The sequence below is a fragment of the Ranitomeya imitator genome, chromosome 3 (genome assembly GCF_032444005.1).
Source record: "Ranitomeya imitator isolate aRanImi1 chromosome 3, aRanImi1.pri, whole genome shotgun sequence".
In the NCBI taxonomy this organism is placed as follows: domain Eukaryota; kingdom Metazoa; phylum Chordata; class Amphibia; order Anura; family Dendrobatidae; genus Ranitomeya; species Ranitomeya imitator.
Window position 1 is genome coordinate 573177277 of NC_091284.1, and position 12456 is coordinate 573189732.

Below are 12456 nucleotides of genomic sequence, written 5' to 3' on the forward strand. Positions count from 1 at the left end.
CTTTATTTTTTTTCAATGGGAAGAGGGTCATGTGACACATCAAACTTATTGAGAATTTCACAAGAAAAGCAATGGTGTGCTTGGTTTTAACATTTATTCTTTCATGGGTTATTTACAAGTTTATGACCACTTATAAAATGTGTTCAAAGTACTGCCCATTGTGTTGGAATGTCAATGCAACCCTCTTCTCCCACTCTTGACATACTGATAGCAACACCACAGAAGAAATGCTAGCACAGGCTGCCAGTATCCATTGTTTCAGATGCTGTACATCTCGAGAAAAAAATGTTGAATGAGTGCAAAATATCAAGTAGAGTATCTTGACAATTAACCAACTGAAAAACGTTATTGAAAAAAAACCAATGGCCAACATTGCTATTCCTGTTTACTTCCTTACAGGCTTATTACCATCCCTATTGCAATTTAAAGGGGTTGTCAACTACTCGGATAGCCCCTTCTCAGTTCTCATGTTTCCCCATTGACAAATAGCAACACTTATACTTGACTTCGATACTGTTCCAGCAGTGTCGTGTGTGACTCTCCTAGGGTTCACGTAACATTTTATGTCACGCGATTTCTGCACTTCCTACTTTTGGATATATCACCTATATCAGGAGGAAATGAGAGATCAGCAGCTCTTACTACCTCCAGATGTATGTGATTTGTCTATAGTAGGGGAGAGTGAAGCCAGCATTGATTGATCTCAGGGATCGCATGATATAACAATGTTACAGATCCCCAGGAGAGTCATTGACACCGCCGCTAGAATGGCGCCAATATCAGAAGTGATTATAATTGTTATTGTTTTATTAGGGGGAACTAAACCGAAAAAAATGAACTGGAATACATGCTGGTATGCATGCAAAATAGGATCATGTTCACACTTGCCTTAAAACAGACAAAGCCCAATGCAGAAACTAAATGAAAAAAATATTCTGCTGTAAGTAAATAAGTAAAAATAATAGTGCATATATCATTAGGTACTAAGTAAACCCCAATTTTGTTTAAAAAAAAAAAAAAAAGCAGAAAAGCCAGCCCATCAATGTCAAGGTGTTCCCAAGTTTGGATGGTCCTAACCTTGTACTCCAGTTCATTTTTTTTCTCGGTTTAGTTTTAGATCGCTGCATTTAGTGAAGGTAAGGGTGTGACCTCTCTTTCTTTGAGCTGCATTTTACATTTAAAAAGCTCTCCACTAGCTGTGTATCCATGTTTGGGACCTGATCTTGCTCAGCCCCTTTTCACATATGATGTCACTATGACACATGGTAAAATTTTAATATTGGAGGTTAGAACCATCCTGAACATGGTTATACCCTGATGTTGGTGGGATGGTTCTAATGCTTTTTTTTTCAATCAAAAATGGTGTTTGCGAAGTACCGAATTTATTTATATGCACTATTGTTTTTACTCATAGAATTTTTTTTTTTCATTTTGTTTCTGTCTTGGGTTTTTACTAGGGGGAAACAAGAGGATTGATAAGGGGTCGTCTGAGTAGTGGACAACCCATTTAACAGCACATTTCCGGTATAATTTGAAAATCATAGTGATATATTATTTTTAGTAATAGCATTATATTAGTGAGAGGCAGACTTGTATGAGCATTATACAGTTGTGGTCAAAAGTAGTGACACCCCTGCAATTCTGTCAGATAATACTCAGTTTCTTCCTGAAAATGATTGCAATCACAAATTCTTTGGTATTATCTTCATTTAATTTGTCTTAAATGAAAAAACACAAAAGAGAATGAAGCAAAAAGCAAAAAATTGATCATTTTACACAAAACTCCAAAAATGGGCCAGACAAACGTATTGGCACCCTCAGCCTAATACTTGGTTGTACAACCTTTAGCCAAAATAACTGCGACCAACCGCTTTCAGTAACCATCAATGAGTTTCTTACAATGCTCTGCTGGAATTTTAGACCATTCTTCTTTGGCAAACTGCTCCAGGTCCCTGATATTTGAAGGGTGCCTTCTCCAAACTGCCATTTTAAGATCTCTCCACAGGTGTTCTATGGGATTCAGGTCTGGACTCATTGCTGGCCACCTTAGAAGTCTCCAGTGCTTTCTCTCAAACCATTTTCTAGTGCTTTTTGAAGTGTGTTTTGGGTCATTGTCCTGCTGGAAGACCCATGACCTCTGAGGGAGACCCAGCTTTCTCACGCTGGGCCCTACATTATGCTGCAAAATTTGTTGGTAGTCTTCAGACTTCATAATGCCATGCACACGGTCAAGCAGTCCAGTGCCAGAGGCAGCAAAGCAACCCCAAAGCATCAGGGAAGCTCCACCATGTTTCACTGTAGGGACTGTGTTCTTTTCTTTGAATGCCTCTTTTTTCTCCTGTAAACTCTATGTTGATGCCTTTGCCCAAAAAGCTCTACTTTTGTTTCATCTGACCAGAGAACATTCTTCCAAATGTTTTAGGCTTTTTCAGGTAAGTTTTGGCAAACTCCAGCCTGGCTTTTTAATGCCTCCGGGTAAGAAGTGGGATCTTCCTGGGTCTCCTACCATACAGTCCCTTTTCATTCATATGCCGACGGATAGTACGGGTTGACACTGTTGACCTTTGGACTGCAGGGCAGCTTGAACTTGTTTGGATTTTAGTCGAGGTTCTTTATCCAACATCTGCACAATCTTGCCTTGAAATCTCTTGTCAATTTTTCTTTTCCGTCCACATCTAGGGAGGTTAGCCACAGTGCCATGGACTTGAAACTTCTTGATGACACTGCGCACGGTAGACACAGGAACATTCAGGTCTTTGGAGATGGACTTGTAGCCTTGAGATTGCTCATGCTTCCTCAGACAGTTCTTTGGTCTTCTTTCTTTTCTCCATGCTCAATGTGGTACACACAAGGACACAGGGCAGAGGTTGAGTCAACTTTAATCCATGTCAACTGGCTGCAAGTGTGATTTAGTTATTGCCAACACCTGTTAGGTGCCACAGGTAAGTTACAGGTACTGTTAATTACACAAATTAGAGAAGCATCACATGATTTTTTTTTGTCCACCCCCTTTTTTATGTTTGGTGTGGAATTATATCCAATTTGGCTTTAGGACAATTCTTTTTGTGTTTTTTCATTTAAGACAAATTAAATGAAGATAATAACAAAGAATTTGTGTTTGCAATCATTTTCAGGAAGAAACGTAGTATTATCTGACACAATTTCAGGGGTGTCAATACTTTTGGCCACAACTGTATAGGATACTATATTCATATTTTAGATATTATTAGAGGACAATGGCAATGAACACAAATGCTTTTTAGATGCCATTACTTGATTAGTGATTGACCTCCCTTTCTTCGGGAACAGACAATGGAATATAGTTTAATCTTTGACTACAGATCTAAGGGATATAAGGAATGCAGTTTTTCTGGCTCTTTCTCTCTCGCGATCTCTCTAATCATTTCTTTACTATAAATAATACTGTATATATGACCCAATCTTTCCATAATAAACAGCAATCTGTCTACTTGTTGTATTGGGCTATTTGACCTGCATTCTGATTTTGGCATTTCTCTTTTCGCTTACTTATAGTACGTTTATATTTCTTGTGTATTTAGTCATCTGATTAGTTGCCTTTATAAGTTTCTTTGAAAACAAATCAACTCTGTGAGATTTGTCTATGAGAGTTAGTGTATGCTGTGAGTGACCTTAGGGGGCACCTGCTTCGTACCTGAGGCAGTGGCGGACAATAAATTCATCCTTTCTGCTTTGAATCCCTTTAGTTATGGTTTTAGACCTTGTTCAGATTAACCTTTAATGGTGCCTGAGGACATTATTTATCTCAAAGGGCTTTAAAGACCTAATGTGTATAGCTTGGTGTCAAGAAAGTTGGGTGTAAATGAAACTTTGAAATCCATTAAGCTAGTTTGGTAAAGTAGACTTGTTTAAGAGAAAGTAAAATGCTAGAACAGAGGTTAGGCTTGTATCCTGCAGGGAGAGAGCCTAAAACATCTGGGAAAGATAAGGCTACCTTGGTAATGAAATAGGCCCCAGTTTATAGATGTCTGTGTATAAATGTAGACAGAGAAAATTGGCAGACTAATTGCTTTTATCTACGTGGCAGTTGGCACTGCTGCTATAACTAAGGCTTACTTTTATTCTCAGTCCTGATGCATTTAGGATTTCCCATGATTGCAAAATCCTAATTACAATGTCTAAGCACGATCAGTGCAGAAGAAGGTAAGTATTTAATTGTGTCTGTAAAATAATTAAAAGCAGTTGGTTATAAAAGCCTAATCTCTACTCCCGGATAAGGATTTCATCCGATGCCAGTGGTTACAATGACTAAAAAGAGTGTTAAAAAAGTTATTTCACAATTAAAATAGAATACAGGTGAAATGCGCTCTGATGGATAATGAATACAGAGCTATGTCACAGGAACTAGAATATATATGATCACAGAGTGATGTTGTATTGATGAACATGTTTTGATATCGCTGACAGCAATATCACAGTGCTTCATAGATCTTTACAACACCAGTACAATTAAACTTTATCAGGACATCTTTATTTCCCTGTCCACAATCTATTAGTTATATTTCTAATGCCATTGTATTTTAGTTTTCTTGTTACCCTAACATGAACACATACAGATACTTTGTTGCACACTAAACTGAAATGTAACCTGTGAACATTGATATTTCGAATGAACGTACCCCTTTTGTTCTCCACACTCAATAATACAGCTGGCTAAACAGTTATACATTAATATTACTCTGAGGCTATTTACGCAGAAGGAGTATTTAAACCATTGGCAATTAGTGGCTTTTAAACATCCAACGTTAACATTAGAACATCTTCACTATTGGCGAGTAGTGAGGTTCCGCCCGGTGAGTGATAGGCTACAGAACAATGCCTATTACAGATGTCGCTACCAACAACATTTGCTCAGTATTCTGGGTAAAATGACTTTACATTATTTACAAATACAGACCCAGGCATACCATGTAAGATGTGAATTCTTCAGTAATTGTCAGCACAGTGTTTATAGCAAAATAGAATAAATTTTATTAAATAATCACTGTTTTAAAAAAAAAACCAACTTTTAAACAAGCAAGTTTAAGAAACTTTGTAATATATCTTGTCAGAGAATATATTTGCTTTCTTCACTTATGAGCCACTTCTTCGTGTCCCCTTTCTCCTGAACAAAAAAAATGCTCAATTTCTTCTTGATCAAAGCAAGACAGACTGCCAACACAGTCAGATGTCAGATTATGTCTTCTATTCTACTGTATGAAGAGGAGAGGGGTAATGAAAAGTAGAGAGCAGAGTGAGAAAATAAGTAGAGAGACAGACAAGACAGGCAGATATACTTCAGTTAGTGTGTGATGTAGCTTATCCCAGAGCTGAAAAAAAGGCAAATACAGTTCTAGGATGTATTAAGAGAAGCATAGAGTCTAGATCACGCAAAGTAATTATCCCCCTCTACTCCTCCTTGGTTAGACCTCATCTGGAATACTGTGTCCAGTTCTGAGCACCACATTTTTAAAAAGACATTGAAAAACTGGAGCAAGTTCAGAGAAGAGCTGCCAGGATGGTGAGCAGACTGCAAAGTATATCCTACGAGGAACAATTAAAGGATCTGGGATTGTTTAGCTTGCAAAAAATAAGGCTAAGAGGAGACTTAATAGCTGTCTACAAATGTCTGAAAGCATGTCAGTGTAGAGGGATTATCCTTATTCTCATTTGCACATGGAAACACGAGAAGCAATGTATTGAAACTAAAAGGGAGAAGATACAGATTATACTGTATATTAGAAAAAACTATTTGACAGTGAGGGTGATCAATGAGCGAAATAGGTTGCCACGAGCGTTGGCAAGTTCTCCTTCAAAGGAAGTCTTCAAGCAGAGGCTGGACAGACATCTGTCTGAGATGGTTTAGTGAATCTTGCATTGAGCAGGAGGTTGGACACGATATCCCTTGAGGTCCCTTCCATCTCTAAAACTTCATGTATTCTGCATGCAAAGGTCATTGTGAAGGGAGGAGCAGGGTTAGGTGTAATATTGCCTATTGTGATTGGTGGATTCTGTGTTATCAGCTGTGTATGGAGGAGTTACCTGTGCTCCCAATCCTGCCTTAGTTTATTAAGAAACTACTGCAAACACTTCCTGAAAAAAAAAATAACAGGAAAAATGAATCTAAAAAAGCCTCAGTGGCTAGTGGGAAAATTTAAGATGACTAATGTACGTTATTTTTTTTTGTAAAAACTTTTATAATAGTGGCAAAACTTTTTTCTTTTTGTAATAAGTCGGATTTACAATTACAATAAGTCGAATTTAAATATTTAGTGTTCTCACGATAACTTCTCCTTAACAGAACAGATTGTCATAGTCTGGATAATCAGAAAGACCCAAAATGTAAATTATAGAATTCTATGAACTTAACTTTGTGAAAAAAAAATATTTTAGGAAGAACTAATATTGGGCTTTTAATATTAATAATGTAAATGACCTCCCTTGATGTCATGTCTATTTTTCTATTTTCTTATTTATCATCTACATTATAAATTTATTGTTATATTTTTTTTTCAGAAACTCTTTGCTCCGTGCACATGGTTTCCCGAGGCTACTGAGGAACAGTTGTTTATATTCTCAGAGTCGAGATGCTCATAAGTATGTCCCTCGTAGAGCTGTACTTTATATACCTGGAAATGATGAAAGGAAAATACAAAAAATTGCCACTCTCACTGTGGACTGCGCAGTGTTAGACTGTGAAGATGGAGTAGCCATCAATAAAAAGGTAAGCAGATAATTTAGTATTTCTGTAGCAAAATCTTAAGAAGATATCTTTGAGATATGCAACAGCTTTACAATTTCCCTACCGCTCATAAGATACTGTGCAAAAGCGTTTTAAATTGTACATTCCTTACTCCACACTTTGTAGTGGAAAGATCATATCTGATTTTTTGAAATAATTAAATGAAACTTTAAAAAATATAACACAGAAGAAAAAAAAATCATAAAAATAATTATTCGTTCACCCCAAAATCCTCTATGATGCTTTGTTTTAATACCTATACTGTTGCTAGATAAATCGTTTGCACTTCAAAAATATACTGAGAATTATTTTTCAGAAATTAAAAGACTGATATTTCCCTATAAGCAATTACTATGTGTGCTAGAAATGTTGTGTAGAAAAAAAAAAACCAATACATTAAAACCTAAAAATATTTTTAGAAGTCTAAAAAACAAGATTAGGCCCCCTTCACATGTCCTGATATTTCTGATACTGGAACAACCGGTATCGGTGAGGTCCGTGTTTTTGTGCCATCCATCTGTCAGTGTGATACCATTCGTGTGGTATACATATGTATGCGTGTCCATGTCCTTGTGTACCATCCGTGTGCTGTTCATGTGCGCCATCAGCGTTACAAGTACTGGAATAGAATGAAGATTACAAATGACAGATGTTTAAGTGTTAGATGTGCAAAGGTAGAGAAAGATAGATACTGTAAAATATGCCCGTGAATTATATATAATCAGTGCTGTGCGTGTGTAGTTTTTTTGTACTTGTATTTATCTAATAATTACATAAATGGAAAAAATGGCATGGTGGCTCTCTTACTTTTTAATAACATCTGAGGAAAAAGCAGACAGCTCAGGGTTCGTGTTATTATTCTGGAAAGAGGCCACTATCCATGGAGATTGCTAGCCTATTAATAATAGCTCACTGTTACCAGCAAAGGCTAAACAGACAGCTGCGGGCTGATATTAGTAGGCTGGGAAGGGGCCAAGGATATTGAACCTCTCCAGTCGAATAACACCAGCCCTTAGCTCCCCCAGAAATGGCACATCTATTAGATGCGCCAATTCTGGCACTTAGCCTTGGCTCTTCCCTATGGCCCTAGTGTGTGAGCAATCGGTGTAATGGTTTTGGGATTGATGTTAGCTGTGTAACGTGCGCTGACATCAAGCCCTGGGATTAATTATGTAGAGTTGTCTATCAAACACTAGCCCCATAGTCAAAAGTAATAAACACACAGAATTGTAAGAATCACTCCCCGACAATTATACTCATTTACCCATTTATTACCATAAAAGTAATCCACAGAGGTCTGCCATAAATCCATAATAAGGATCTTCTTCGATGATTCCTGACATCCAAATGCCGTGGTGAGCAGTGACATCAGTAACGTTATAGCTCACAACGGCAGCCAAAACACACTAAGAGTAGCTTGAGAACTCGGCTGCAGTGACGAGTGGTGAAATCATTAAAGTTGCTGCAGTTCACAAGCCGAGGTTCTCACGGTAACCTCTGTGTGATCTGGCGAGCTGTGAGCTTCTTTAACTTTACTGAGTGAGAAAGTTCAGCCTATTAACCCCTGGAGGTATTTTCGTTTTTGAGTTTTCGTTTTTCGCTCCCCTTCTTCCCAGAGCCATAACTTTTTTATTTTTCCATCAATATGGCCGTGTAAGGGCTTGTTTTTTGCGGGAAGAGTTGTACTTTTGAACAACACCATTGGTTTTACCATGTCGTGTACTATAAAACTGAAAAAAAATTCCAAGTACGGTGAAATTGCGAAAAAGTGCAGTCCCACACTTGTTTTTTGTATTGCTTTTTTACTAAGTTCAATAAGTGATAAAACTGATCTGTCATTATGATTCTCCAGGTCATTGCAAGTTCATATAAAGGCAAGCAATGAATAGCCAGGCCTTTCCCCGGGAAGGAACAACCACGGGAAGGGCAGCATCCAATAAAGGAAAACATCCAATAAAGGAAAACCACCTATGCCAAGCATGGTATCCATCCACAGACAGCTGTTTCGGGGATACAGCATTTACATGCATTTCCATATTTCCCATAAGGGATGGGGGCAGTGTTCTGGATCACTGCGTTGAGAAACACATGATGGTGTCTCCGCGGTGTTGGATGTTTTGGTCTCCACGAGGTCAGTCATCCGTGCCTTTATTGCAACTTCATAGACATCAAACATGTCTAGGTTCTTTTTGTCTAAGTGGTAAAAAAAATTTCTAAACTTTGTTAAAAAAAATATTCTGATACCTGTAGCGTCTCCATTTTTCATGGGCTCAGGTTGGTTGAGGGCTTATTTTTTGCGTGCCGAGCTGACGTTTTTAATGATACCATTTTGTTGCAGATACGATCTTTTGATCGCCCATTATTGCATTTTAAAGCAGTGTCGCGGCGACCAAGAAACGTAATTCTGGCATTTTGCCTTTTTTTCTCGCTACGCTGTTTAGCAATCAGATTAATCTTTTTTTTTTTTTAATTGATAGATCAGGCGATTCTGAATGTGGTGATATGAAATATGTGTGTTTTTTTTATTGTTTTATTTTGAATGGGGCGAAAGGGGGGTGATTTGAACTTTTATATTTTATTATTTTTGTTATATTTTTAAAAACTTTTTTTTTTACTTTTGGTATGTTTCAATAGTCTCCATGGGAGACTAGAAGCTGCCATAACTCTATCAGCTCAGCTACATACAGGCGATAATCAGTTAGCCTATATGTAGCTGAATTACTCACTTGCTATGAGCGCAGATCACTGGGGGGCGCTCACAGCAAGCCAGCAATGACAACCATAGAGGTCTTCAGGAGACCTGTGGTTGTCATGCCAACCCACCGGTGACCCGCGATCACGTGACGGGGGGTCAACGGTGGGCAGATTTCCGTCACGATTGCTGGAAGCGCATGTTAAGCATGTCAGCGTTTGACAGCGGCATTTAACGGGTTAATAGCAGCGGGTGGATTGCGATTCCACCATGTCACGGGTGGATCGCGATTCAAAACAGCTGCTATGTGCCGCGAAAGATGTGGGCTCAGCGCAGGAGCCCACATCAAAGGGAGGGTGTCCGACATCAGAGTAATATTATGTCCGATGTCGGAAAGGGGATAATAAGGCTAGGTTCACATTTGCGGTTGTGTCCGCAGCGTTTCGTACACAACCGTAAACGCATGGCAAAACGCATGCAAATGCATGATAACGCTGCGTTTTTTATCCGTATCAACTTACGCATGTCGGATAAAAAAAACGCAATGTTTGCAAGTGTTTGCATACGTTTTTGCATGCGTTCGTGTTGTTTATGCATATATGTTTGTTATGAAAACATTTTTCAAGGAGAATTTCCATGACACAAGCCACGCCCAGTGGGCGTGGCTCATGGGATTTCTGTATATAGACTCTAGTGCAAACGCAAGGGAATGCATGTCCTTGCATTCCTATGTGTTCCCATAGACTGTAATGGGTTTTTTGACGCACTCTTTCCGCAAGCGTCCGCATGCGTATGGCGATGGAAATTTGATGGCAAAATAATTCTAACATGGTGCTTCAGCCGCGCCCAGCCAGACACCGCCAAAATACAAATGCGTAAGCAAACGCCGGTGAACGCATGCAAAGGCACGCACCTGCGTCTACAATATCAAACATAGGAAATCAAGACGCATGCAGATGTATGCGACACAAACGCTGCGGACACAACCGCAACTGTAAAACCAGCCAAACTGAGTCTGAAAAGATTTATAAAATCGGGAGGTTAGGCCATCAGGGCCAGGGCTTTTATTTCCCGGGAGACCTTTTATTATCAGCGCTAGCTCCTGGGAGAAGAAAGTCTCAACTTCCCTTACCTCATCCTCTGGTAGTTTTTTTTAAAAGGGATGAGAAGGCAGGTGAGGATGAGATAGGGTCTCTCCCAGGAAGATTATATATTGGTTCATTGGATGTCTACACTACAAATAGAGTCCTGTAGCACTGACTCATTGAGATGAAGACCATGATGCTTTTGTGAGCGAGGGAATTTTAAGAGAACAATATATTGTGGCACGGTCTGACCATAGGATGTTTCCTATACTAGATGAAGTCAACCAGAGTAGAGCGTTATGTTGGAGGAATATATACTCTATGCAACTGTACGAGTAGTGGAGTAGAAACTATAGTCTTTGTCAGCAGGATGCTGTAATCTCCATGTGTCATAGAGTTGCAAAATCAGAAGGTTTTTTCAGGGCTGTGGAGTCGGAGCCCATTTTGGTGCAATTGGAGTCGGTGTCATGGAAATTGAAGAGTCTGAGTTGGAGGTTTGGCTTACCAACTTCACAGCCCTGTTTTTTTTAGGAAAGTGGGTTATTCTTGGTTTGGGGAATAAATGTTAATGATGGTGAGAATTTGGCCTTCTATAGAAAGGGTAAGAATGATGAATCTGGCATTTATATCAGTGGAAAAATGAAGTATTTGATGGTTCAAGGATCTGTGGATCGCAATTGCTACTCTTTTTGAACGCGAGGTGGGATTGTTAGCAAAGGTCCAAGTTGTGTAGTGTTTATTTTTGATAAGTTGAGTTTACTGAAAGCAAATAAGGTTTGCCTTGCGGATGTGGAAATGATGGAGGATCTAAGCCTGTTTTTCTGGGGTATTAAGTCCCTTTGCCTTAAAGGAAGTTTAGGTCCTCCATGATAAGTTTATATATGGTTCTAACGGTGCGGACACCTGCTGCGTGTTCAAACTGATCACATTGGAAACAGAATGGGAGGGGAGAGACATAAAAAATACAAATATCAAAGATACAAAGCATAAGCAGTAGGAGAGTGTTATGATCTGGTGGCCTTGGAGCAGCATGAGAAGTACTCTGGAGAAGGTGGTCCCTGTACTGACCGCAAACCCTGAACCTAGCAGCGCAACTAAAAGCAGCCGTGGGGGGTACCTAACACTCCCTAGACCCCTCGACACAGCCTAAGATCTAACTACCCCTAAAGACAGAAACAGGAAACCTATCTTGCCTCAGAGAAAATCCCCAAAGGATAGATAGCCCCCCACAAATATTGACTGTGAGAGGAGAGGGAAAAAACATACGCAGATATGAAATCAGATTTTAGCATAGGAGGCCATACTAGCTAAAAAGAAAGAATAAAACAGAGTACTATGCGGTCAGTATAAAAACACTAGAAAAATATCCACCGCAGAAAATACGGATCACCACATCTGACTAAAGACATGGGGGGTATATCTGCATCTCCAGAGAAATGGCTAGGCTGCAAAAAATCCTTCACAGACCAAGCTGGACAAGACAAAAGCATGAAAATGCACAGAACTATAAGGTCCACTGCAGGTGGACAGCAAAAACAAAGCCAGGACTTATCTTTGTAGAAAAACACAGCAAACTGGAAAGACCAGGAGGGAAGTGAATCCTTCAAGAACAATGGACAACTGGCACTAACTAAAGGATCCAGCAAAGCTATATACCCCAGTCAGTCTTGCAATCAGTAGACACACCTGTCCACTCCTGCAGTCCAGGCACAACTGCATTACCCTCTACAACCACCGGAGGGAGCCCAAAAGCTGAATTCACAACAGTACCCCCCCCTTGAGGAGGGGTCACCGAACCCTCACCAGAGCCCCCAGGCCGATCAGGATGAGCCCGATGAAAGGCACGAACCAAATCAACGGCATGGACATCAGAGGCAGAAACCCAAGAATTATCTTCCTGGCCATAACCCTTCCACTTG

General features: G+C 39.5%; 1 protein-coding gene across 1 annotated transcript in view; it reads left to right on the top strand.

Moving 5' to 3' along the window:
* Positions 1 to 12456, top strand: part of CLYBL (citramalyl-CoA lyase) — a 552948-nt gene that overhangs the window by 249171 nt on the left and 291321 nt on the right. The window contains exon 2 of the mRNA XM_069757968.1: positions 6535 to 6742. Coding sequence (XP_069614069.1) covers positions 6535 to 6742 — 208 coding nt within the window. The remainder of the gene's footprint in view (positions 1 to 6534; positions 6743 to 12456) is intronic.